The sequence below is a fragment of the Ovis aries genome, chromosome 4, assembly GCF_016772045.2.
Source record: "Ovis aries strain OAR_USU_Benz2616 breed Rambouillet chromosome 4, ARS-UI_Ramb_v3.0, whole genome shotgun sequence".
NCBI lineage: Eukaryota > Metazoa > Chordata > Mammalia > Artiodactyla > Bovidae > Ovis > Ovis aries.
Window position 1 is genome coordinate 58,180,462 of NC_056057.1, and position 27,037 is coordinate 58,207,498.

The window sequence follows — 27,037 nt, forward strand, 5'->3', positions numbered from 1 at the left end:
ACTCAAGACGCATGTGCCGCACTGAATTGAAATTCCTTTTGGACCTTACCAAACTAAAAGATTCTGAATACCAATAGATGTGTTTATAAGTTTGGCTCCAAAATTCAGTTGTTAATATACCTAACCCAATCTAAGACCATTTATGATCTTTATCTCACTTAGTATGACTACTCATATACTTTACTACAGAAATATTAACACATTTGATTAAAGGAAACTTCTTCAGACCCTGCCTGAGGATGGTGTAATATACTATACGTGCCCTATGTTACCTTTCTGAAGTCAGAAAAATTCTGAGTTCTGAAACAGCTGACAGCAAAGATTTCAGATGAGATAATGGGCCTTTATTCTGAAAACCATAACCCCAGAACATTAGTGAACATATTATCCCATTCTTTCAAAGATGATAAGCCTCTTTGAACTACTGTTTCCTCAGTAATTGTTTTTAAAACAAAATATTTTTGATTAAAAATAAGCTTATTTAAAACATTTTAAACATGGTGGAAAAGCTATAAAATAGAATGTACAGATAATGATATTTCGAAGCCTTAAAGATAACGACAGTATTCTCATGTGCTGTGTGCTATGCTAAGTCGCTTCAGTCGTATCTGACTCTTTGTGATCCTATGTACTATAGCCTGCCAGGCTCTTCTGTCCATGGGGTTCTCCAGGCAAGAATACTGGAATAGGTTGCCATGCTCTGGATCTTCCCGACTCAGGGATCAAACTTGCGTCTCCTATGACTCCTGCATTGCCAGGAGGGTTCTTTACCACTAGTGCCACCTGGGAAGCCCCAATATTATCATGGGTGTGCTTAGTCGCTCAGTTGTATCTGACTGTGACCTCAGGGACTGTGGCCCCCCAGGCTCCTCTGTCCCTCAGATTTTTCAAGAATACTGGAATGGGTTGTCATTTTCCTCCACCAGGGGATCTTCTCCACCAGGGATCGAACCCACCTGTGTCTCTGGCACTGCAGGTGGATTCTTTACCCACTGAGAGAGAATATTATCACATTTCACATCAGATCCATCAGAAAGTTGTGTGGCTCTAGGTACTTTCAAAATTGCCCAGCATCTGAGCCCTGCTCATCTCCCTTCTGATAGCGCCATCTACTGCCTGATTTCTTTCTAAAATGTAATTTATGTATTTTAATTGGAGGCTAATTACTTTAGGACGTTGTGGTGGTTTTTGCCATACATCTAGTGCCTGATTTCTGAAGTAGTCTCCTGAGAGGTGCTTCTGCCTTTCTGGCCTCCCCCTGCCGCAGCCACGTCTGTACACAGCAGCCAGTCTCCTTTTTAAAACTAAAGTTATGTCCTATACAAATAGAGAAAAGATATAATAAACCTAGTTACCCATTCTTTTACTTCAACAGTCATCAAAAAGGCCGATTTTGTGTCTACACCTTCCTCCATTCCCTTTTACACTGGATTATTTGGAAATTAGTCCTAGACACTATGTAAGAATATTTCAGTTTGTGTATTTATCAGAAACATAAACACAGTACCATTATTGTGTTTACATTTTCCATCTAAAAATTTTAACAGTAATTCCTTGACCATAAACTATCCAATTTATTCACAATTCTCTAATTCCTTTTATAGGTTTGTGTTTGTTTTTGTCATCTGTTGTTTGAACCTGGACCCAGATAAGGGCCACACATTCACATTGGTTGAAATACCTCCTAGATCTCATTTGATCTATAGGTTCCCCCAAATTATTTTTTTCTTGCAGCTTTTTTGCTGAAGAAATCAGGTTGTTTATCCTGAAGTGTTTCCTTGAGTCTGGATTTTGCAGACTATGAATCAGTGAGATCATTTAAATGTGTTTCTTTGTTCCTATATTTTTTGGTAAATTGACAGCTAGATCTAATCTTGTCTTTTATTTTTTTGCAAGACTACTTCTCAGGTGTTATATGCTGTGGTTGGCAAGCAGCACTGATCATTGCCCCTGTCCAGGAATCTATTAGAGGTTACAGAAGGGTGATATTTTATCATTCTTTCTTCATTTATTGATTAGAATACTTCTATAAAGAGAAGCATCCCTTCTTCGACTATCCGATTACCCTAAGGTATAGGAAAGGAAGTCTAGTACTTTTTTCTTTCCTTTGATTTACCAATTTTCAAAATCATAATGTGATTTCCTAACACCCTATAAGGGCTCCCCAGGTGGCGCCAGTGGTTAAGAACCTGCCTGTCAATGCAGAGGCCATAAGAATATGTGGATTCCATCCCTGGATCAGGAAGACCCCCTGGAGGAGGGCATGGCAACCCACTCCAGTGTTCTTGCCTGGAGAATCCCATGGACAGAGGAGCCTGGTGGGCTACAGTCCCTAGGGTCGTGGCGAGTCAGACATGACTGAAGCACTTATAAACCCACAACACCCTATAAATGTGACCAAAGAGGATTTTATTTTGTTAGTTTTGTTTAGCATCATGGATTTAAACATATTTGTTTTGTTTCAATCCACTGCATTTATTACTCATTACTTTTCACATTGTTCCATTTTGCCCATTGAGCGCATTTTCAGGTTGGCTCCTCAGTCCTTTTGACAGTATCCAAGTTGTCTTTGTTACTGAGCTAATACATAGGCCAGTAGTCAAATCAAGCATAGGAATCAGCATCAAACTTTACTGACAACTTTTAGGCAGTCAAGAGGCTGGGATGAAGCAGAGAGACATCTGAGATCTCAAGTTTTGTCCTCCATGTCCTTCTTTCCCGTATCACTGATAATTCAGATCTGGAGACAGAGCTTCTAAGGGAAGTTCACAGAGTTCCTCATACAGAGGGCACATTTGAATCATAAAATTTAAATTGTGAAACATTCCAATTTATACTCCAGAGAGTTATCAGACTTCTCTGGGACATTCTCTAGTGAAGCATGCCTGAGGGACTCTGGGTTTATTTACTGTAAGCAATCTTGTAGCTGGGGACTTAAGGGCATTCCATAGATACCATCTCTTCCTCTTAGCAGTTAGTCTATATTGAAGCTTTAATTGACAAGAAGATAAGACCTCAGTCACCTGCTTTGTTTCCTGTTCCCCAGGGATATCCCTCCAGTAAGGAGAGTGAATTGACAGCAGGCCAGCTGCTTTAATGAAGGCTTCCTTGCTCTCTGGGTAGTCCAGGCTCACTTGTGCAATCTTGCCCCAGACCTGAAAGCAACCATTTCTCCTATGACTCCTGGTTCTTTTCAGTGGTGGATAGTAATTAAAGATCATACTCTGGGACCAATGGAAAATAATTCATTGATAAACATTTCTACACAGTATTCTTTATGCATTTCTTTGACCATCTCATTAGAATAATTTCACCAACATATGATCAGTAATATTGACTCATGGATCCCCAACGGCATGTATCAACTTATGCCCTGTCTGTAGGAGATAACTGTTCTTGGGAATAACCATTTTCCCAGCATTCTCTTCAACACAGGGTGCTGTATATTATTTTAAAATTTCCAGATATTAGGCCAAAAGTGGTCACAGTAGGGTTGGCTTTTTTTGGGAATTTGTTGAGTGCCAGTCAAGATGGTGTGTTTTCATATATTAACTCACTTTTGGGGGAATGCACTACTATATTCTTTGTATAGTTTTCATCAGTATTTGAGATATATTGATAATTCATCTGAAATATATGTTGGAAGTATTTTCCTAGGTTATTATTTGTCTTTTGTCTGTATTTACTGTATTTTGCTTACTTGTAAAATGTCTTCGTATGACTAATATTTAAGGGTAAGCATGACTTTTTAAAAAATTGTGATCAAAAATACATACAAGCGCCATCATAACTGTTTGTAAATGTACAGCACAGTGGTGTCAGCTATGTGCACATTGTTGTGCAATACCCACTGAACAGCAATTCCCCTTTTCCCCCACCCCCAGCATCTGGCAACCACTGTCTACTTTCTGTTTCCAAGAGGTTTTGTTGACTTTTTAACTTTCAGTTCATCAGATCTCTCAGACTTCTTTGTGAGTTAGCGTTTGTGATCTCAATACAAAAGTTTAATGTCATAAATAATTGGAAAATAAAACCCTGTTTACCACCACTCAGGTAAAGAAATGGATATTGGCAGTAGCACCCTGCTGGCCTCGTGTGCCGCTCCCTCCCTTAGCATAGCTTTTATGGCGCCCATTCTCTTGCTTTATTACCTTTATATGTCTCTTTAAACAAGTCACTTTAGTTTACGTGGTTTTAAACCTTATACAGGCATATCTTGGAGACGGTGCAAGTTCAGTTTCAGACTACCACAATAAAGCAAGTCACACAGATTAGTTGATGTCCCAGTGTATGTAAAAGTGATGTTCACATTATACTATAGTGTATTAAGCATTGTCTAAAAAAAACCAATGTATACACCTTCCAGAATGTGAAATACTTTGTTCCTAAAAAAATGCCACATCAGTGATAATAGTAACATCAAAGACCACTGATCACAGATCACCATGACAAATACAGTAATGAAAAAGCGTAAAATGTTGTGAGAATTACCACCGTGTGGCACAGAGCATGAAGTGAGCAAATGCTGTTGAAGAAAATGATTCCAATACATTTACGCAATGGAGGGTTTCAATTTATGAAAAATACAGCATCTGTGAAGCACAGTAAAGCAAAGTACAAGAAAAAGAGGTACACCTGTGGGATACTGTAATTCTGTATATAGTCTAATGTAACTGCCTCTGTCAGTACTGTTTACGAGATGAGTCCATGTTATTACATGCGGCTTGCTTTCATTGTTGTGTAGTGTTCCATCGTATCCTACAGTATATTCATGCATTCTCTTTTTGATGGATGTACAGATTCTGGAGACGAGTATGAATATTTTGTACATGTTTCCTAGTACACATGTATACAGATCTTCCACTCCACTTCTCAGCTATATGCCTAGGAGTAGCATTACTGGCTCACAAAATATATAGATACCTTCATCTTTAATACATAATCCCAAAGTGAATGAACCGATCTGAACATGCACCAGCAGGAATTAAGAGATTCAGTTCCTCACATTCTCACTTCATTTGCTACTGTCATACTTATTTTGCCATTCTGGTGAGTGCTTAATAGCATATCATTGTGCTATTATTTTTCACTTCTTAGATCAAAAATGCAGTTTGACACTTCCATATGTCTACTGGTCATTTGGGTTTCTTCCTTCATATTTTGTCCATATTTAAGTGGGCTGCTTGCCTTTCTCTTAATGGCTTATAAGAATTCTTTATATATTCTCGACATAGACTGATGATTTTTACATGTTACAAATATCTTCTCCTACTTTCTGGTTTATCTGTCCTTTTCTATAATGTCTTGATAAATGTACATTCTGAATTTTGACATAGTCAAATCATTCTAGTACTTTTCAGTGTTGGTTTAAGATGATTCAGGTGACCTTTAGAAACTATTTCCTTAACCGATAATCATTTCTCTTCCTTAATAATCCTTAAGCTTAGATTATTATACAGATGAGAGCTTGGCAGACCTTTTCTTCAAAGAGCAATGTCAATGTCAGTAACAATCACAGTGCTGTACCTTTGAAGAGCAGTATCATTTTCACAATGAGTCTCCCATTAAAACTCAGAATAGAAAAGTCATTATACTCTATTTGGCTCTCCTGGAACAAATAGATCCTGCAGCATATCTGATTATCTTATTTTCTATAACTCACAACTGTGTGCCATCCTGTGCCACCTTATGGTGCTGTTATGTATGCATATGGGGTCCATATGGGCATATGTCCCATCTCCCCAACTGGGCTGAAATCTCCTTGACATCAGAGGATCTGTATATGCATTTTGTTATCTCCTGTGGTACTTTGCATTAAGTATCTAGAAAGATGCTAAGAATATGCAGGGTCCTTGAACACTTAGCCTTCATAAGAAAAGAAAAAATAAATTGTAAAATATATAGGCTTGAATTTTGTTTCAAGGATTAAAGTAATTGTCTTAGTGCTAATGTATAATCGGTGATTGCTGATTATTCGAACCACATTTCAGCCAGTGAATATAATCACCTTCTCTTCCCAGGCCCTACAAACAATTTGTCTTCTATATCTTTGTCTGTTCTATACTGATGGCCCCTGGTAGAGATATTGAGGGGAGCACAGATAATTCAGAATGTGGATAATCTACTTTGCCTTTCTTCTTGAATGTCACAAAATCCAATATATATTTATGCTCATTTGTTCTCAGGTAGAAATGAGTCCTCTGGAAAATGCCATTGAAGTGCTGGAGAATAAGAATCAGCAGCTGAAGACTCTGATTAGTCAGTGTCAGACAAGACAGATGCAGAATATTAATCCCCTAACCATGTGCCTGAATGGAGTTATAGATGCTGCTGTTAATGGTGGAGTTTCCAGGTATCAAGAGGTAAGGATTTGGTATTGTTGTGTGAAAGTTTACATTTGTGATTTCTTAAGGTTTCAGAAGTCTTTTTTCAAGATATGCACATATATCAGCCTGCTGACAAAGGGCTACAATCAATACAACCAGATTTCTTTGCTTAATAGAGCAAATGTATAATCACTGGGGATGCACACTTACTGTGTTTCCCAGAATGTGATATTTCGAGGTTAAAAGTATGTGTGTGTGTGTGTGTGTGTTTTCTTGAATAAAAGTAGTGAAGATATCACAATTGTCTAATAAATGGCTACCTAAACCCATTTCCCTGAGTAAAGAGTGATTCTTGGACATAAAAGAATCTAATCTTGTTTGATCATTCTGAGTCTTTAGGCAATTTATTTTAGGATAACATGTCATAAGCAGATGTTTTTCTGGAATTCCCTTGCTTTCTCTATGATCCAACAAATGTTGGCAATCTGATCTCTGGTTTCTCTTTCTTTCCTAAACCCAGCTTGTAAATCTGGAGGTTCTTGATTCAAGTACTGCTGAAACTTAGCTTGAAAGATTTTGAACATACCCTGACCAGCATGGGAAGTGAGCTCAGTTGTCTGGTAGTTTGAACATTCTTTAGCATAGCTTGGGCAAAGTCTGGGAGACAGTGAAGGACAGAGAGGCCTGGTGTGCTGCAGTCCCTGGAGTCACAGAGAGTCGGACACGACTGAGGGACTGAACAACAACATGATGTCATAAAAGCTTATGGATTTAGATTTGCTATCTGTTTTACCAAAGATACAAAGTTCATGCACTCTCTAATCTCCTGTTAGCAATCACCTCCTTATATTCCCTCTGACCAGCTGCCATACTTTGAATCATTCCATCCGGCCCCCAAAAGTGGTGTATAATGGAGTCATTTCTTTAAAGCAGCATTAGAAACAATAAGCGTATCTTCTGCTTCCTTTGTAACCCTCTTGAAGTAAACTGTCCTTCTTCTTACCAGGCATTCTTTGTCAAAGAATATATCTTAAGTCACCCTGAAGATGGAGAGAAAATCGCACGGTTAAGAGAGCTGATGCTTGAGCAGGTAAGGGGGGCAGAAGCCTTCTCCCTCTTCCATGCACACATGTGCTTGCCTGTCCAGGGTCCCATCTACATGGTTTTCTCTGGGTTGGCCAAAATGTTTGTCCGTGTTGTTCCACAAGCTGTGTCAAAAAAACTTTTTTGGCCAGCCCCATATGTCAGTGATCTAGCAGTCACAGGTTACAGATTCACTTGTGATATATCCTGACTTGCTAATTTCTACTTTTTCTTCCCACTTAGATGCAGGGGGGAAAACAAAAAAAAATTAGTAGACTATGACAGCCCCTTATAGCAAACACGGCACCCCTTGGAATGTTCTTTGAATGCTCTGTCCCCAAAGACTTGATGCCAACTTTTCACTCAAGATTTTGGGATCATATAAGTTCAGGCCAACTGAACACAAATGAGTCAGTAAATGAATGAATGAGATTTGTACTTAAATGTTAGACTAAGGAAGTGGGCAATCAATAATACCCTTTGCTTTAAAACAGTATCACGCTGTGCAGATAAAGCCTGTAGATCATATGACCTAGACAGAGCTAGATACCATCTCATCATTTTCAATTCTACAGAAGCACAGTTGGCTGTTCTTTCCTTGGTTCCATCAAATACGAAGAGCCAGGGTGAATAATCTCTTGCTTTCTCTTCTTCTGTCGATAACTCTTGGCCTGAAAATGGTTTGAAAACCTCTGAGGTGGGAGACATTATGGTGGAAAGGCTGGGTTCAATAGGAAATCAATAGGAAACATTTTATATCTATGAAAAATGGAATACCTGTGATAAAATATGACAGAACCATCTCTTTCCATTCAATAATGCCAAATTAATAAAAAAAGCATGTTCTGATAGACTAGGAAATGAGGCTGTACCTGGTTTTAGTCCATATTTTATGCTCTATAGGCTTAGTCCACAAAATTGATACTGAAGGGGAGAAAAGTGGCTGTGGACCAGGACCGTGGGTTGGAAGAGTCAGGTGGACAGCTTCTGGAAAAGAGGGATTACTTGAAGTTGACCTGCAGGGAAATAGAGGAGAAGTTAAATTCTCATTGTGGCCCTGGGGGTGATATAGATGCTAAAAATGAAGTGAGCAGCTTAGGTCATCAAGTACTTAGAATTATGGAATGCCTTTAGCCTTTGTTGATTTTTAATTCTCTTGTGAGTGGTTTATTTCACCCCAGGATTCTTATCTGCTGTATTCAATCTGACTGAACTCTTTCCCTTGAGTTAAAATCAAAAGGGTTAAAAAGCCTCTCAATATGCCAGAAAATTTGGAAAACTCAGCAGTGGCCACAGGACTGGAAAAGGTCAGTTTTCATTCCAATTCCAAAGAAAGGCAATGACAAAGAATGCTCAAACTACCACACAATTGCACTCATCTCACATGCTAGTAAAGTAATGCTCAAAATTCTCCAAGCCAGCCTTCAACAATACATGAACCATGAACTTCCAGATGTTCAAGCTGGATTTAGAAAGGGCAGAGGAGCCAGAGATCAAATTGCCAACATCCATTGGATCATCGAAAAAGCAAGAGAGTTCCAGAAAAACATCTACTTCTGCTTTATTGACTATGCCAAAGCCTTTGACTCTGTGGATCACAACAAACTGTGGAAAATTTTTAAACAGATCAGAATATCAGACCACTTGATCTGCCTCTTGAGAAACCTGTATGCAGGTCAAGAAGCAACAGAACTGGACATGGAACAACAGACTGGTTTCAAATAGGAAAAGGAGTACATCAAGGCTGTATATTGTCACCCTTATTTAACTCATATGCAGAGTACATCATGCGAAATGCCAGGCTGGATGAAGCACAAGCTGGAATCAAAATTGCCGGGAGAAATATTAATAACCTCACATATGCAGATGACACCACCCTTATGGCAGAAAAAGTGAAGAAGAACTAAAGACCCTCTTGATGAAAGTGGAAGAAGAGAGTGAAAAAGTTGGCTTAAAGCTCAACATTCAGAAAACTAAGATCATGGAATCCTGTCCCATCACCTCATGGCAAATAGATGGGGAAACAATGGAAATACTGTCAGACTTTGTTTTCTTGGGCTTGAAAATCACTGCAGATGGTGACTCCAGCCATGAAATTAAAAGACACTTGCTCCTTGGAAGAAAAGCTATGACAACCTAGACAGCATATTAAAAAGCAGAGACATTACTTTGCCGACATAGGTCTGTCTAGTCAAAGCTATGGTTTTTTTCCAGTAGTCATGTATGAATGTGAGAGCTGGACTATAAAGAAAGCTGAGTGCCGAAGAGTTGATGCTTTTGAACTGTGGTGTTGGAGAAGACTCTTGAGAGTCCCTTGGACTGCAAGGAGATCCAACCAGTCCATCCTAAAGATCAGTCCTGAATATTCATTGGAAGGACTGATGTTGAAACTGAAATTCCAAAACTTTGGCCCCCTGGTGTGAAGAGCTGACTCATTTGAAAAGACCCTGATGCTGGGAAGGATTGAAGGCAGGAGGAGAAGGGGACGACAGAGGATGAGATGACTGGATGGCATCACCGACTCGATGGACATGAGTTTGAGTAGACTCCGGGAGTTGGTGATGGACAGGGAGGCCTGGCATCCTGCAGTTCATGGGGTCGCAAAGAGTCAGACACAACTGACTGACTGAAGTCTCTCAAGAAAAAGATTGAGGAACCTTTGTTTTGTCTGCATCTTGGGACCCTGTGGAAAGAGCTGTGGTCTAGGAAGCACTAGATCCTATCAAGTCATGCACGTTATAGCCTTGTGACCTTGGGCGAGTCGCATGTCTTTGCAGGACTGTAGGAAGCTGGGGGTGCTGGAGAGGGATGGTTCAGAGACGTGTCTAGTAGACACGGAGGTGCACAGCTCCAGGGCTCCTTCCAGAAAGGACCTGTGGCCCCACCTGCTGGAAGACACCTTGGCCTCTCAGATCCTCCAGCATTGCCTCTGCTGCAGAGTGTCACCTAGCCTACTATCCCTACCTTCCTGGAGGACCTGCATCCAGTAACCGGGAAGGAGAGGCCCAGCCTGGCCATTTGGGGCACAGACAGTGCAGTTGTGACAGATCATTCAAGGTCCAGAGCTGCCCTGGGGTCGGCAAAGGCTTTCAGGCTGCCATGCAGGTTGTTTCCTTTTTGGTCAAGTCCCGTTCTGCCCCTCCCTCCTACAGGCAGTGATCCCAGGGATATTCCCTAATGAACATCCCCGTCTCCATGCCGAAGCCTACCTCCAGGAGAACCCAGCCTGCAGCGTTACCTGGACAAAAGGGCAGGCCCTTCGCAGCCAGTGTCTAAGATGCAGAGGACCGAGGGCCCTGCCCTTAGACTCAACTCCATCCCTCCTCCCTCCCCACAGAGACCGGGCTTGCCCTTTGTGCCTCAGACATACTTCACTTGACATTTATTTCAAGGTGTTTTTATCTTTATGCAAATGTTACAGGCAAAGTTGCCACAGTTCTGACCCTTAGGAAGGTACTACATGCTCTCACCACCCCACCCCCCAAGTCACTCATGTCTGCCCTGAAGCTTTCAAACTTGAACCATCATGGGCTGTAAAGATAAAGGACCTTCTAGTAGTGATGTGCGATTTGTTTTCCTCTCAGCCTCTGAAATTTGTCCTTTTGACCATTGTAGCATGGGCAGTTTTTAAAATGTAAAAGACGTCTGCTACTCCCATCAAAGGAATTAAGCACTTTTGACCTAGCTGTACAAAGGAAATGTGAATGTTTACATTCATCTCAGTTTAGGTTCTCAGAGCAGGAAACCTTTTTTGAAAATAGGAACTGTTTCTTTTTGCATTATAATAAGTGAACAAGAATAATATTTTTAAACAAAAACAAGCAGCATAGCAACTGTTACAGAATACCCTCTCTTATTTGTTCTTTCCTCCCTGACAGGTTCTAAAAATCTGAGGGAGGGAGGGGTAGGGACAGAGGGACCGATGGGAGAGAGAAGGGGGACATGGCCGAGAGAGTGCCATCCATAAAAGAGGTCCCTTGGGGAGTGGCACGTGGTGCGTGCTAAGTCACTTCAGTCGTGTCCCACTGGCTCCTCTGTCCATGGGATTCTCCAGCAAGAATACTGGACTGGATTGCCATGCCCTCATCCAGGGGATCATCCCAACCCAGGGATTGAACCTGTGTCTCTTACATCTCTTGCATTGGCGGTTTCTTTATCACCAGGGGGAGAACCACCTGACCCTCCTAACAGGGAGCCCCCATCCCTTGCCCCCTCCTGAGAAGTGCAGGAAGGGGCCAAAGGGACGCTTAACTGTTTAATATGGTTGTTGTTATAGATTGAAAATACATGGGAAAGAAACTTGGGGTAGTAGGACAGTTAAGTCTTTGGAATCAGACTCAAGTTCAGATTCCCATTTGTCCCTTAGTACATGCAGAATTTCTGTTTTAAAATTATGCATAATTGCTTTGCAATGTTGTGTTGGTTCCTGCTGCACAGCAGCGTGAGTCTGCCACATGTGCACACATGTCCTGTCCCTCTCGGCTCTCCCTCCCAGCCCTCTAGGTCGTTACAGGGCACTGAGCTGAGCTCCCTGTGTTACAGAGCACTTGCCACTAGCTAGCTGTTCACACAGGGCATTATAATGTACGGCAGTGCTACTCTCTCAACTCATCCCATCCTTTCCTGCCCCAGCTGTGTCCACAAGTCCATTTGCTACATCTGCGCATGCAGGATTTTCTGATCCTCAGTGTCCTCCGCAGTAAACTAAAGATTGGTCCTGTCTTGTCGGATGGGGAGGTTAACAGTAACGCATGCAAAATGCAGGGCACCTTGCTTGAATCCGCAGCAGGCGTTAAAGCGGTACTCACTGATGTGGATATTTTCCTTCTATTACTCTCAAGGCACAGATTTTGGAATTTGGCTTGGCCGTGCACGAGAAGTTTGTGCCTCAGGATATGAGACCCCTTCACAAGAAGCTGGTCGACCAGTTCTTTGTGATGAAGTCCAGCTTGGGGATCCAGGTATGTACACAAAGGGTCCACCAGGGGGCAGTCTGACCTCTACCATTTCCTTTTTGTTAGAGGGACCATGATGTATACAATAGTGACATCTTTTGGTTTGTCTGCCAAACTGCACCAAAATGTTACCAGAGAGCCCTTAAATGTTAAAATTGCATTAAATTCGGTTTGCCACACTTAACTTTCATGAAAACAAAAAAGTAAATGAGGGAAGGCTTAATGACTTACATTCCTAAGTGCCTACATAAAGGTTTTATGACCATCAGAATGCTCTAGTATAGCACAGCACCTCTTGAGTGATTCTGCCCTTACCGTTACAATTCTGAAATATTTTCCTTACTATCTCTTTAGGAATTCTCCGCTTGTATACAAGCCAGTCCAGTCCATTTTCCTAATGGAAGCCCTCGTGTGTGTAGAAACTCAGCACCTGCTTCCATGAGCCCAGATGGTACCAGGGTAATTCCTCGACGCAGGTAAGTCATATTCTGAATTATCTGACAATTTGTCGTTCCCACAAGATGATCCGGAACGATTCTCTCGTTCTTTATGGCACAATTTGTCAAATACGCAGTTTCTTAATGAAATAAGTAACCCTAGAGGCAGCTGCAGACATCTGCCACTGGTGAAACAGCAACAGCATGAGAAAGAAGCTCAGACGTTTGATCACATTGAGGCAAATGGGAGGCGACAAAATGGGATGTGTATGTTTTTTTCCCTTTGGTTTTTATACCACGCCAGCATGTGATAAAGTGCAACGTAGAGACTGAGTTAACGACCATTTCTTTTTCTCCCTGAAAACAGCCCATTAAGTTACCCAGCTGTCAACCGATACTCTTCCTCCTCACTGTCCTCACAAGCGTCTGCTGAAGTAAGCAATATTACAGGGCAATCAGAAAGCTCTGATGAAGTCTTTAACATGCAGGTACTTGATCAGCTGTCTTCTTTTTGTCTGGTCCTGTTTATTCCCCTTCTGTCTGAATCATGAGTGTTTCCATTCACTCTGCTGTGCTTAGGAACAGACCTACAAGCGAGAATTTGACCTAAGGACAAACCTTTACACACCTGCAAAGCTGATTCTCTCAAAGCTGCCCCGGCCACTCTAGGAAGACCTGAGCCAGCGGTGGGCAAGCCCGGCCAGGCCCTACGAGGGGAACTTTGAGCTCTGCCTCTGAGTCAGGCCTTCAGGCGGGTGTCCTGGAGCTTGTCACCACCGACCAGTTGCCTCTTAGCATTCCTAAGTGTTTTGTTCTTTTCTTTAAGAAGATACGCTTTAGGGGCCCATTCTAATATTTCTCTAGTTAGGTATATGTTGGAAATTTCCCATGATAAAAATTGTTCACTAGAGAAAAATAGAGGTTCTTAGGGATTTAAGTGACAGTGTAACTCTTGCAACAAAAATGTGTGTTTAGATACAGCAAATAGGACACTGATAATCGCTCGGTAAGACCCAGCTGAAATTTTCCTCACCTCTGTCTTTGGGAAGGGGGTGTGATACATATTGCCAAATTCACGCATTGAACACACAGCATTGGAGAAGAGGCACAGGCACGTTCGCTGACTTTTAGGAGCCGTCACCTGTTTACCTGCCCGAGGCTGGGAGCCTTTCTGCTCGTGCTTTAGTCAGGGAGCTGCTGCTGACTGGTCTTTAGTCATAGGCTGTATGGAGCTGAATTGAACACAAAGGCATTCCTTTGGCAGGTGTCAAAAATCTGAGTTTTTTTAAAATTAATTCAGACAGGCGTCCTTATTGGTCTGAGTTAGTGAGATTTTTCCATAATTCTTAATGGGCTTTTTTTTTTTTTTTTTTTGCTACTTTAAAAAAAAAACAAAAAACAAAAAAAGTGACTTTGTTTCAAATGTGCCAGTGTGGTCTGCAGCCTCTAAGCCTGTCTGATAACAGCTCCCCTGTTTTCCAGCCAAGTCCATCTACCTCAAGCTTGAGTTCTACTCACTCCGCCTCACCTAATGTGACAAGTTCTGCTCCCTCGAGTGCCAGAGGTCAGTGCCAAGGTGGGGGGTGACTGAGGGTGCCCAGAGGACCTTCCAGCCTCCCGCAGGCTTGGGCTTTCTCCTCCCAATGGTCCGAGCTCACCACCACCCTGACGAGCCTCTCTTTCCGTCTCTTCCCAGCTTCTCCTTTGTTGTCTGACAAACACAAACATTCCAGAGAAAACTCTTGCCTGTCCCCAAGGGAGCGGCCATGCAGTGCCATCTATCCGACACCTGTGGAACCTTCTCAGGTAGCGTTTGGGGGATGGAAATCCTCGGAAAAAAGGAAAAGTCTGGATGTTACCTATACGGCTGCAGAAAGTCATGGTAGCTGCCAGAGACCACCAGATGGGCCGTGTTGACAAGTCCAGCTGGGTGAAGTCCATGCCTCTGCCCTGGGCCTGTTGTTGGGAATTCCTGTGTGAACTGTCGAGTCTGACGTGGATTCCTGGTGGTTGCCTGAGCAGTAAAGCTGAGAGGGAACTGGGAAGTGATTTTACCCACTTTGATCTATTTTGTTGCTGCCCCTTGAACATTGAGAGAGGTCATGGGTGAATGAGTTAGGGGTGGGGGTGTTTGTCTGCATGTGTCCGTAGCAGAAATTTGGAGGAACTTCTTAGATTAGGCAAAGACCCTTGAGAAGCATGGCTGCTGCGGATTGCTTACCGAGGTATCCAGGAGTGAAGAGGGCATCTTTTTGCCTCTGCTGTTCTTAAATGCCCTGAGGAAGGAGTGGCTAAACCCTGGGGCCTCCCCGCAGCCCTCTCCACCCAGCTCAGACTTGCTCTGCAGTGATCTCTCTCAACCTCAGTGACTGCAGGGTCAATGTTTTGACCCTCTCAGCTCTTTACGCACTTTGAGGTGGGGTTTCAAAGGTAAAGATTCCTATGGAGCCCTGAGTTTAATCGGTTATTTGTGGATAACTCAGGAGCAGAATATAATCATTATTCATCCTCCAGCTCATTTTCTGTTTTTCCACACCATCCTGGCAGAAGGCTGTAGTTGCATCTGGAAATGGGTGACAATGAGGGGGATTTGTCTGGATTGGTTTCTCTTTGCTGATTGTGTGATCTTCCCAAAAGTTCCGGGATACCCCATCTGCACAGCACTGATGTGTTGCAGAAACTGTACCCAAGTGCATTTTCCTGAACCACCTGACTGGTTTAATTTCCCCTTGTCACGACTTTCAGTTTGTTCCCTCTGCTCCTGGAGAGCAGGTCACCAGCGTGGGGGACTCTGGAAGACTTCCTGATTAGCCTCTCAAGTTTTCTGCTTTTGGTAAAATTTGAAGCAGTGTGTGTTGCCAAAATTTCCATAATACACATTCCTCTGGTGTATCTACTTTTAAGGAGTTAGGGTCTTTTGTTTAATATATTAGGTAGAACTATGTAAAACTGGCATTTTTGTGGGTTAAAAATTGCAACATACTAACCATTTCATATGTTTTAACCTAATCTAGGATTTAAAATGTAAAGTTCATTGACTAGAGATTTTTTGAGCTAATATTTCTTCTTTCTTACACTTTATATTACCAGTCTAGTATTTGTATTTATAAAGAGCACTGTAGCTTAACTGCTACTTACTGTTTATTTTTTCCATATTTTATTACAAAACTTTATTTGCCAGTTATATTGGGCTGGCCAAAAAGTTCATTTGAGGATGGTATGGAAAAACCCAAACGAACTTTTTGGCCAACCCAATATTTGAAATCCTGTACAGACTTTTAAAACACTGTTTAGAAACACTGTTTGAAACCTAAGGGTCTTCTCCTTTTTTTCCCTTAAATATAATTGAGTCATTATTGAACAATAATTCAATAATGATAAGCCAATCACCAACAGTGTTAAGCCAGTAATGTTTTATATGGCTAATTTTGCCATTTGAAACTTTTTTTAAAAAAGGTTCAGTAAGGGCTTCCCTGGTGTCACTAGTAGTAAAGAACCTGCCTGCCAATGCAGGAGACACAAAAGCTGTGGGTTAGATCCCTGGGTTGGGAAGACCCCCTGGAGTAGGCGATGGTAACGCACTCCAGCATTCTTGCCTGGAAAATTCCATGAACAGAAGAGCCTGGTGGGTCCAGAGGGTGGCAGAGAGTCAGACACAACTGAGCACCAGCATATACCATTCAGTAATAAAATAATCATCTCATTTTCTAGAAGATCTCCTCTGTCAGTATCTTACACCATAAAAATAGATTCTTGTGCCTTTCCAGAGGCTGCTGTTTAATCACATTGGAGATGGAGCCTTGCCACGCAGTGACCCCAATCTTTCGGCACCTGAGAAAGGTGGGTATGAAGCCAGCGTCTCCGGCAGTCGGGGAATGTGCAGCTGTGTTCTGGCTTCATTTCCTCCAGTCGCCCATGTGTCCCCGTGGAAGGCAGATGTGCAGACCTTTAATGATCAGGACTGATCTTCTCTTTAGGGGACAGATGGAAGACAGTTATTTCTGACACATTCTTCACCAGCTGTGTTCTTGTAGGGTTTAACAGCAGAATCTGAGCAAGGTCGGGACTCCTGTTTAGTGACTTTTGGGGTCATTCAGTGAATCACCGAGGCAATCCCTGCGCTCCCTGAAACGAAGTGGCCAGTTAGGCTACCTGGTCAACACAAGGAAAGTGAGCAACTTCCCAGATGGATCCTTGGTCCCACTTTGTGTCTGCCTTACCAAGCTCATTCAGTCAGCTCATCTGTTGCTTGCGGGTGACTCAGATGCTATTGAAAATTTGCAGTCCGATGCATAATGGAGTGTGCCCTGCCTCAAGGTCACATGAAAAATGAGAAACCAACATATGCATCGCAGTTAATAGCCAATTAGCATGGGTCTGTGCAACACAGCAGAGGAAGAAGAGTGGATTAAATGTGACTTCCTCAGCTAGGGGGATGGGGACTAACAGCAAGGCACTCGTTGACCTTTCAGAGTCAGCCTCAAAAATGGGAGCAGTCCCCGAGCCAGCAAATTAACAGTCACTAATGACATATCCCTGTAAAGTGCATTTTAATCATCCCCATTAAGATCTCGACTGCATTGTCATTTGAGTACACCGATACATTAAAACTTTCCTCAGGAGATAGGAATCAGCGAGACTGTAGCCTAAATTATTTTAAAACACACATTTTGCTTTACAGCTACAAGTCAAATATTGATCTTTGTCTGGATAACTTAGAAATGTGGTCGTTTTCTCACCTCTTCTACCAAAGAAAATCCACAAAGCACCTTTTAAAGGACCAGAGGAAATGTTTTTTACGAGTGATGGTTCCATCCAATTTTAGTGGTGATATAATCATAAAATGTTGAAATTCTTGCTATGGCCACCAGGTGGCAGTGTCCGCTCAGTGAGCAAGAGACTGGAACTCTAAAGGCTTGATTTTGTAAACCTCCTCTCAGAGCAGCTATTTATAACCTTGTATGTCTTGCCCTTGTTCCAAGGGGGGTTGTTCCATATTTCAGCATCTTACTGAAGTGTGGAGCAGGTAGATTAAAAAAAAGGAATGATAATGTCAGCATTCCAAATTATTTTTTTAGGACGTTCTCCACTATAGCCCTTTGACTTGAGGGACAAGGGCCAACAGGATGGTGTGGTGTGGCTGTTCCTTGCCAGTAATTCTGCCAGGCAGTGGAGATATTAGCATCCACTGCCTTCCCCCTTTTAGGGTGCTATTTGTGCAGAAAATTCCACTAAAAACCAAATTTTAAAATAGTCGAGTGACTACATCTTCCATCTGTTATCCAGCATCTAAACACATTTGTAAATCTCAAGTTTCTACACTCTTTTGTCGAGATGTGTAGTTCTGACTGCTTGAGGGAAAAAGACATGCTATCACCCAATGAAATGTCAACTATAGTTGTGAGATGGGCAATTAAATAAAGGGTTCGCATTTCGGAAGTTTCCTTAGTATTGTTTGTAATCCAGCTGATGTTTTCATTCTGGGTAATTCTGACCTCTAAGATTGAGTGCTCACAGGGTGACGTAGGCCGTGTGATTTTAGCTGTGCCCTTCCCTTCCAGCTGTGAACCCCACCCCCAGCAGCTGGAGCCTGGACAGTGGGAAGGAAGCCAAGAGCACGGCAGGCGGGGGGAAGCTCCCCTCTCCCCCCGTCCCTCCACGGCCCGCACAGACTGGTGGGTATCTGAAGTGTTTAACAATCATTTTTATAAAAATAACTTTTATTGACTACTCCGACCTGAACTCCTCAGAAAGGTAGGCATCTGGTGTGTCCAAGGTAAAAACCTTCGTAGTAGCTACAGAATTCATCTGCTGTGTTGCCTCTTTTTCCTCGACTCTTGTTACACTAAGTCCACCATTCCTAAACTGTAGAACATTCTTCTCCTAGGTATCATCCTCAGAACTGGGGGGGGGGGCACCCTAACCTTGCTGAACCACTAGCATTTTCTCTATCCTTCGCCTGACTCACCTCATTCTTATCAACCTCTGCTAACTCCAGCCACTTTCTGCAGGACTGATGCCCCAGTTTCAGGTTGTCCCTGAACAGGACTGACTGACTGTAATTTGGATAGGCTTGTGGAGGACAACTAACCAGTACCTTGCACCTGCTGCTTAGACAAGACTGTATTCCAGGGTCCTCTTTCTCAGAGGGTTCATTCAAGGCACTGCATCTCCTAGGGAGGTGCTTTAAGCAGCAGACCTACTGACTCAGAGTTCTACTGTATCTGGGCCAAAGCTCTAGAATCTGTGTTTTACCAAACCTTTCAAATACAACTAGCCTAAAGGCATGAGAAAATATGACACTGTGTTTTTCATGGATTTTTCTGGATGGATCATCCATGTTTCGTTTGCTGCATTTTAACACTTTTCTAGCTTCTTTTATTTTTTACCGAATAAAGAAAAATGACTCTCTTTTTAAAATGAACTGTGTGCTACCCGGTTTGTACTTTCCAAAGCTAGAAGTTGCCAGTAGATTTGGAAAGACATGTGAGATCTTCAAACAGAACAAGGAGTAACTGTAGCCTTGCTTGATAATATGCATTGCTAGGTCAGTGTGACCAGGGAAGTTTAAAACTCACTAACCAGTACTTGGTGTTTTATTCATGATGTTTGTACATTGAAGCAACCTCCAGTTTAAACGTGGTTGTGTCCATAAAGTTGGAAACTTGAAAAGTGTTCTCTAAGGGACAATAATATTCATGGTATTTAGGTTCCTAGGCTAATTCTACCTTGTAGGCAAGGACAGGGATAGAACTATGTTAGGTCTTTTCTGGAGAAACATCACTCTGAACATGCAGTGGGTCCAGGGGCTTCTGGGTAGTTCACAGTGATGGTGTCAGGGAATGCCCAGGTTGAGAGGAAGAGGGACCCAGACAATAAAAATACCATCTCCCAATCAAGCTGTGCTTTTCTGGACGTCCATGCTCTTGTTCTATACTCAACCCCCACAACTGATGGGCTAGGAGAACTAACAGTGGCGATGGAACATGGCACCACGTGCCCTAGCACGCACGATGGATTCGCACAACCCCGAGGGCGGGCCGGCCACTCTGCCCAGTCCCTTAGGCCCAGAGCACGCAGGTGGCCGTGGCTCTCCCCGGTTACCCTGGCAGTGCTGCCTCCCCTCCTGCACTGATTGCCGTCATGGGCAGCCCTCATGGCATCCTGTGTGCTCACTGGTGGCGGGACCTGTAACTGTCTCTCTTCCCTTCGGCCTTTCTGTAGTTTTCTTGAGCTGCAAACCCCACTGTGACAGCTGGGCGAACGGCAGCTCCTCACAGAGCAGCAACCCCTGAGCCCACTGCAAACTCTGTAGGCAGACCTGGGCAGTCTGGCTTACACACACTCACGGGTTGGCAGTGTCACGGCTGGCTGTAGTATGTGTGGTTACGCTGGATCTGGTCCACAAGTGCACACACAGAGCAGTGTCATCACACTGGCCTTGTCCCAGGTGTAGGGCTTGAACATCTGGTGGGAGAAACAAAGAGAGGGTTCTTCTTACCTTAATGATGACATCCATAGGGCATCACCTCCTAGAGATAAAGGAAGACCCAAGTACAGACATTAGGGAGAAAAATGGAAAACTTCTTACCTTTTATATGGATGTGGCCAAGGGTTTTCTGTCAATTTCAGGAATATTGCGGTCAGTGGGGGTGGTGAAAGGGGAGACATGTCAGTACATTCCCAGGGACCTATTCTAAGCTGCCTGGGTGACCTGGGTCTTCCCATCTTGCTCAGCCCAGTCTGCTCCCTGACGCCTCATGCATAAAAGCACCTTTAGAAATAGACCAAGGGGCAGAGAAGCGTCTGGGCTTTGAGGCAGTGGAAGGGACACTGGACCAGCCGCTTGGTTAAAGCACCACGTGTGCTCTGGTGACTTTTCACCGATTACCCCGTGTCTTGGGGCTGCCATCCTTTGTGGGGAATCCATTTTGGGTGGGTACCATTTAGTCTCCCCACCCATGCCCCTCTCCCCTTGCCTAGATCCTTGTGCACTGGATCATCTGTATGGGTTTGTATATACAGAGGGCTCTTTCCGGTAGTCACCTGTCTGGTTTTCTGAACTGAAATGATCTCTCTCTCTCCACAGCTTCACCAGCAAGACACACGTCATCAGTATCCCCTTCGCCTGCTGGGCGATCTCCACTGAAGGTACAGGCTCTTGTTTAGATGGGAGCTAGAAATTGGCCCCTTGCTACTTTTTCCCCTGTTACATCAATGAAGTGCTTTCATCTACAAAGACCAGGCAGAGAACATACAAGGGGGAGAGGAAGATGGGCAAGAAAACAACACTAGACTTTCCCTTTGGGGAGTCTGCCGTTTCGTTTCAGATTAGTAGCCTTTTTCTCCAAAGGGTGGCAATGAGAATGTACCAACCAGAGTGAGTATATGCACTGAATTAGAAAGAAATGGTCCCTAGTATCTTCTAGGACATTTTCAGCCTTATCTTTTAGTTTAAGGCACATCAAAAACAAACACTTAAGTTGAAAAATGATCAAGATCTACTAAATATTCTCAAGTGCCTTTTTCATCAGTCTCACTCATTTTGAAAATGCCAAACCCAACTTTTTCTCTTTCAACATATTATACCAAGGCTTTCATTTACATTAGAGATACATACTTGATCATGAAAAACAAGACAGTAAAATGAATTTTTAAATCACTGGGAAACAAACTGGGAAGCTTTAAAGGTCAGACATTTAATATGAAGACATAGGCTAATTGACATCTCTGAACATACAAAATTCCTCATGAAGGTAAAGAATAATATTTAGTCTCTATCCAAATTGAATCAGACTGGCTGCAAGGATTGTTGGTGCATTCAGAGGTAGGTGTTCAGAGCTGCTACACCAGAGGCTTAAAGATGAAGTGACTGTGACTGCAGAAAGAATGATTTGTACCCGAATGACTTAGGATTTGCATGCTCTGTTTCCTCTTTGTTGGTGACACATTTCTAACTAATGTAAAAGAAAAAGAGAAGTCAGCTTCTGTAAACACGTGCGGGCAGTTTGTGATCCTGTGCATCTGTGGTACTCAGGATTGTTGCTGGTAGAAACTGAGAATCTGGAAGGAAACCTCCTCTCCCCCGTGCCCGCCTGCAGTGGAGAAAATTGCAAAAAAAAAATTTTTTTTAAGCATGATTTTTCTTTGCCGACATTTCTGATGTCACAGTTTGCTAGTGGGTGCAAATTATCTGCTGGTTTGGTTGTCATACTGCCATGCAGCTGTTAATCATAAAGTGCACGGGACTGCATTCACCCTGGGAGCCATAGACTGTTGTCTTAATGTGATGGAAACAAAGCAACATGGTGTTTCCGCATCGTTACATTTCCCCTTACTAGCAAAGAACCCCACATGTTGCCATGGGATTCACATATGCATTTTTTAACTTGATTTGCAAATTAGTAATCAGATAAAATTAGGAATTATTCTTTTTTAATAACAGAATCAAAGAGTTGAAAACATTCAAGTAGGCACCAAAGTTAGCAAAGTGGTGTATACTCTTCTTTCCACAGACCTGCCTGTGTTCTTGCTGGCTATAGGTAGCCTTGTAGCAGTATCTACAAATCAGGCTTTGAAAAGAGGAAACGTTGTGTTGTAACTCCGGGTGACATTAGAGGGCGTAGTGCTACCAAGTTACTCGCTTTGCTGTGCTTCAGTTCAGTTCAGTCACTCAGTTGTGTCTGACTCTGCAACCCCATGGACTGCAGCATGCCAGGCCTCCCTGTCCATCTACGACTCCCAAAGCTTGCTCAAACTCATGTCCATCGAGTCGGTGATGCCATCCAACCATCTCATTCTCCATCGTCCCCTTCTCTTGCTGTGCTTAGAATGCAGAAAACTCTTAAAGAGTTTTTTTCAGCAATTAAATAAGGGAATTAACCCCGTGGAGAAGACTCTGCTTACCTGCCCTATTTGCACTTGGGGTCTAACTTTTAACAAAAAACACCAGTGAATTTGGATCTTTTAATTGGCCATTCTTGATCTTAGGCTCCTGATAAATGAAAGGATTTGTGTCTACCAGCATTCTCATGTTTAAAAAGAGAGACCGAGGTAAAGTTAGTCTAGGATAACATTTCTTGGTGTTATAGGCCATTATGTGATAAATAAGGAGGGAAAGAAAAAAAGGTCTGTGGTGAAATAAGTTTAGCAAACACTGGGCTGAACAAAGTCATTGAGGTTCTGTTATTGTCAGACTTTAATGAGCTAATAGGCTCTGAATGGACTCAAGGAGTACATAGGATGCGGGATTTTCCAGCAGAATCCTCTTTTCACAGAGTGCTGTTAGGGGAGAGGGAGAAAGGGGCGGGGAGAGAGAATGTGCGTGTATGTGTTACTCAGTGGTGTCTGACTCTTTTGTGATTCCATGGACTGTAGCCCGCCAGGCTCCTCTGTCCGTGGGATTTCCCAGGCAAGAGTACTGGAGTGGGGTGCCACTTCCTTCTCTATGGGATCTTGCCCACCGGGAGATGGAACCCAGGTCTCCTGCATTGCAGGCAGATTCTTTACCCTCTGAGCCACCAGGGAAGCCCAAAAGGAAGTACAGATTTTGCTGCCAGTGGGAATAGACAGTTAACAAACGAGGCCTCTGTGTGATGTGGCGGTGACGGTGGGTAACGGAGGGATTCAGGCCCCATCTAAAGGGCCAGCTCCTGCTCAGCAAGAGATTCTCTACCGAAAGAGAAAGTGAGCCGTGTTGCTAGAACTTCCAGTGCTTAAAGAAATGCACATTTGGTGGGAAACGGTCCTATTTTACAAAATTAACAACTGAGGCTTTTAAAAACACTGCAGATGAAACGTCTGCTCTCTCAGGCTCCATAGCCTGAGGGCTGCCAACCCGCGGCTTCAGCTTTTGAGTCTGGCAGGAGCTCAGAAAGTCTCCAGGCCTGGCATGCCTTCCCTAAGGGTGTGGGAGAGAAAGGCTTCAGACTCTGGGTCTTGAGGGGGGACACAGCAGAGCTCATCACCCTGTCGCTGAACAATCTGCCGTTTCCCCCACAGGGCTCCGTGCAGTCCTTCACCCCCTCTCCCGTGGAGTACCACTCCCCAGGACTCATCTCCAACTCCCCCGTGCTGTCGGGCAGCTACAGCAGTGGGATTTCGTCCCTCAGCCGGTGTAGCACGTCAGAGACCTCAGGCTTTGAAAATCAGGTGAATGAACCCTCTGCGGCGCCGCTGGGGTCGGGGTCAGGCTACGGCGGCGGGTCGGAGGAGCCGGTGCGTAAGGAGAGCAAGACGCCGCCGCCGTACAGCGTGTACGAGCGGACTCTGCGGCGCCCCGTGCCGCTACCTCACAGCCTCTCCATCCCCGTCACCGCCGAGCCGCCCGCCTTGCCCCCCAAGCCCCTGGCGGCGCGGTCGGGCCACCTGGAGAACGGGACCAGGAGGACGGACCCCGGCCCGCGGCCCAGGCCCCTGCCCCGGAAAGTCTCCCAGTTATAAGTCCCTTTTCTATTTCCCTGCGACGCATTCTTTGCCGTTTACAAGACATTAAGAGGTATGGTGAAAAGACATCTTTAGTGTAGGCACTTTAATAACTTAACTCAGATTTGTCTTTAGATGAATGGAATTGAAACTCGCTTAATAGAATGTTGCACAATATTAAAAGTTACTGACCCCCAACGCCAGATGTCCCAAGTATGGCTGAATTTCATTACACCGTTTCTCGTTTGAAAGTGATAGTGATAAAGCCTTCTTTTGTATCTTTTTATGTTCACTTTTTTTTTTTACATAGTTTAATCTCAACCAGTAAAATATTGTCAAACAATACGAAGCGTGATAATGTTGTACACTTTTTACTGAATACTTGATACTTCATGAAAGCGTATTAAGTCAGTGCACATCCTAAGGCAGTGGTCCTTACCTTAGAAGACTTCTGTAAATAACGTGAGATTTCTGACTCTTTCTAGCAACAGACAAATGAATGCACATCATCCTAATTAACAGTTAAAACAGGCTAGTGAGATATACACTAAAGGAGTTGCAAGGATTGGGACTGGAAGCGGTTTTGTTCTTGAAACATACTTCTTTCAGGTTGCTTTTGACCTTGACTGCTGTCTACATTCTTCAGAAGCTACTCTACCAGTTGGTTGGTAAACCATTTAGTACCCTGACCCCATGGTATCTACTGTATTTCTTTTCAAGGTGCAATTTACTTCCAGAGTTCCAATCAGGTTGATGAAGCAAAAGACCCCAGGAGAAATGTTTACTTGAATCTTGTGCTTCTTTAGATAATTTCCGCTACCCAATTTGTCATTGAAGAAGAGACGTTCATGTATTAAGTAGGCACAAATTAATGTGTCCCGTTAATAAGAATTCAGGAATCAATACAGGACAGTATTAAATCGATAGACTAAATGAAGAAAAAAAGTAGAGAAAATATGTTAGCATGATTAAATGGCAAAAGGACTTTCAAAAGGCAAGGGCATTAACTTTCAGTCCTGCACAAAATAAGAAATTCCTCACAACTCCATTGTTACCAGTGGGGCTTGTCTTCTGAACGAATCCTGTTGTCCTTTTGTTAAAGGAGGATGGCTGTAGACTGCTCTAGCTTGAACATTACGACATAGCATCTTAGATCTAGATAGGGATGCTAATGCCACAGTCATAGGAGTGTGAAAAGAGAAAAGCACCTTGTATGTAGTAATGTATTTTGTATCTTGTTTTCTTTACTGACTGTTTATAACACTCAACTGACAATAGATATGAACTGTATTTTAAATCATACTGTTGAATATTTTCCCTCTTTTGTTGGGAAGCTCATTTTAGTTTAACTGTGTTTGTTTTTGTTGATAGCTTACCCAGAAGGCAGTGACCACTTTTTTATATTCCCTTCGAAACCATTCAGCAGGTATATGCTGTTGAGACTGGTTATAGAGGTTTTCTATAATAAATGTTCAAGTATTTTTGTACATAATTGGTTAATTTTAATAAGAGATACCATTACATGTAAAAAAATTAAAAATAAAAGCAAACTGTTGTGGATGCAGTATGATTGTTATAATTATGCCAAATACTTTATGTATGGAAAAAGAATATTTGTACATATGTGCTTTTAACAATAATTCTGCCATATTGACTACAGTTTTGAATGTCAGAAAAATTAATATATGTTAAAATATTTATGTTTAGTGAAAGTATTCTTAATAGAGAAAAGGAACATGAATTTTAGCTTTGTATCTTGCAAGTATTTCAGTTGAAAATTTCTTGAACTAGCTTTTGCTTTTGATGATAACACTTTGTGTTTGTAATCACATCCTTAAGTATATATATATCTATATATATAGGAAGATACATATTTCTGTTGCTTTAAAGAAGTAAAGCCTTCCTTCCATTTAAATAAGGTGACATGCTTAAGATAACAAAGCTCTGATTTCCTTTTCTTCTGTAATTTAATAGATTTCTTGACTAGTGCTTGGGCACAGTGTAAATCAGTGTTATTTGCTCTTGAATCCATTTTTTTTTTTAAATTGGGGCAATGAACAGTCGATCATGTGTGTGTATTTCTGAAGCAGCTATATAGCAGAACATTTCAAGAGATTCTGTTAGCCTAGATGTTCATGTTGGTTGCTGCTGAACGGTAAATATTAAATAAAATTACCTGATTAATCTTGGTATTTCTGTCTTTATTCCAGTCATAAGCATATCCTTACTTGAACAGAAGCTGTGTAAATAACTTCCAAATGTACAAAAGCAATAGATGAGTGCTGCTTTTGCCAGCTGCACCAACTATCTGCATGCCTGCTTTCTCCCTGATGTTTGCAAAATTATAGGAAATATATTTAACACTGCAAAGTCCATTGACTACCAAATTTGCTAATAAACCCTGGCTTTTAATTTTGTGAGCTGCATCTGTGCTGCGTTAGATTTACAACATTTATGTCACTCAGTGCTAAGCAGACCACTGGCTAAAACCTCTGTTCCATTAAATACCAAAACTCACTTAAAGGTCATTGTCAGCGTCTTCCTGATTATTTCTCAACATTAAGTGATTTTAGAGCATTTGGGGAACATTTTCATCACCACTGAATCCACAAGTGTTTCGATTCTACAAGCTTAATTACAATAAGAATAGCTTCTTTCTCTACTTTAGTAGTCTTCTCTCTGGATTGATATTGATTGTTCTACAAAATACAACAAAGAAAATAACAAGTTACACAGCTTTGCCCGTATTTGATCTTTACACATTAAAAGGTAGCTCTACCAGAATGAATTCTTAGTTATTAACTGAAATAAA

At 42.5% G+C, this 27,037-nt stretch overlaps 1 protein-coding gene across 4 annotated transcripts in view; it reads left to right on the forward strand.

The window, feature by feature from the left end:
• The window catches only part of DOCK4 (dedicator of cytokinesis 4), a 471,927-nt gene extending 445,518 nt beyond the window's left edge, over positions 1–26,409 (forward strand). For 3 of the 4 annotated variants that reach the window (XM_060414757.1, XM_012176786.3, XM_004007883.5), the window contains 11 exons: positions 6,186–6,362; positions 7,333–7,416; positions 12,251–12,370; positions 12,719–12,840; positions 13,169–13,289; positions 14,284–14,365; positions 14,498–14,607; positions 16,569–16,641; positions 18,363–18,476; positions 20,891–20,952; positions 23,803–26,409. In XM_060414757.1, coding sequence (XP_060270740.1) covers positions 6,186–6,362; positions 7,333–7,416; positions 12,251–12,370; positions 12,719–12,840; positions 13,169–13,289; positions 14,284–14,365; positions 14,498–14,607; positions 16,569–16,641; positions 18,363–18,476; positions 20,891–20,952; positions 23,803–24,243 — 1,506 coding nt within the window. In that variant the 3' untranslated portion in view covers positions 24,244–26,409. The remainder of the gene's footprint in view (positions 1–6,185; positions 6,363–7,332; positions 7,417–12,250; positions 12,371–12,718; positions 12,841–13,168; positions 13,290–14,283; positions 14,366–14,497; positions 14,608–16,568; positions 16,642–18,362; positions 18,477–20,890; positions 20,953–23,802) is intronic. The other variant, XM_027968612.2, reaches the window with a different exon arrangement.
• The last annotated feature ends 628 nt before the right edge of the window (positions 26,410–27,037 follow it).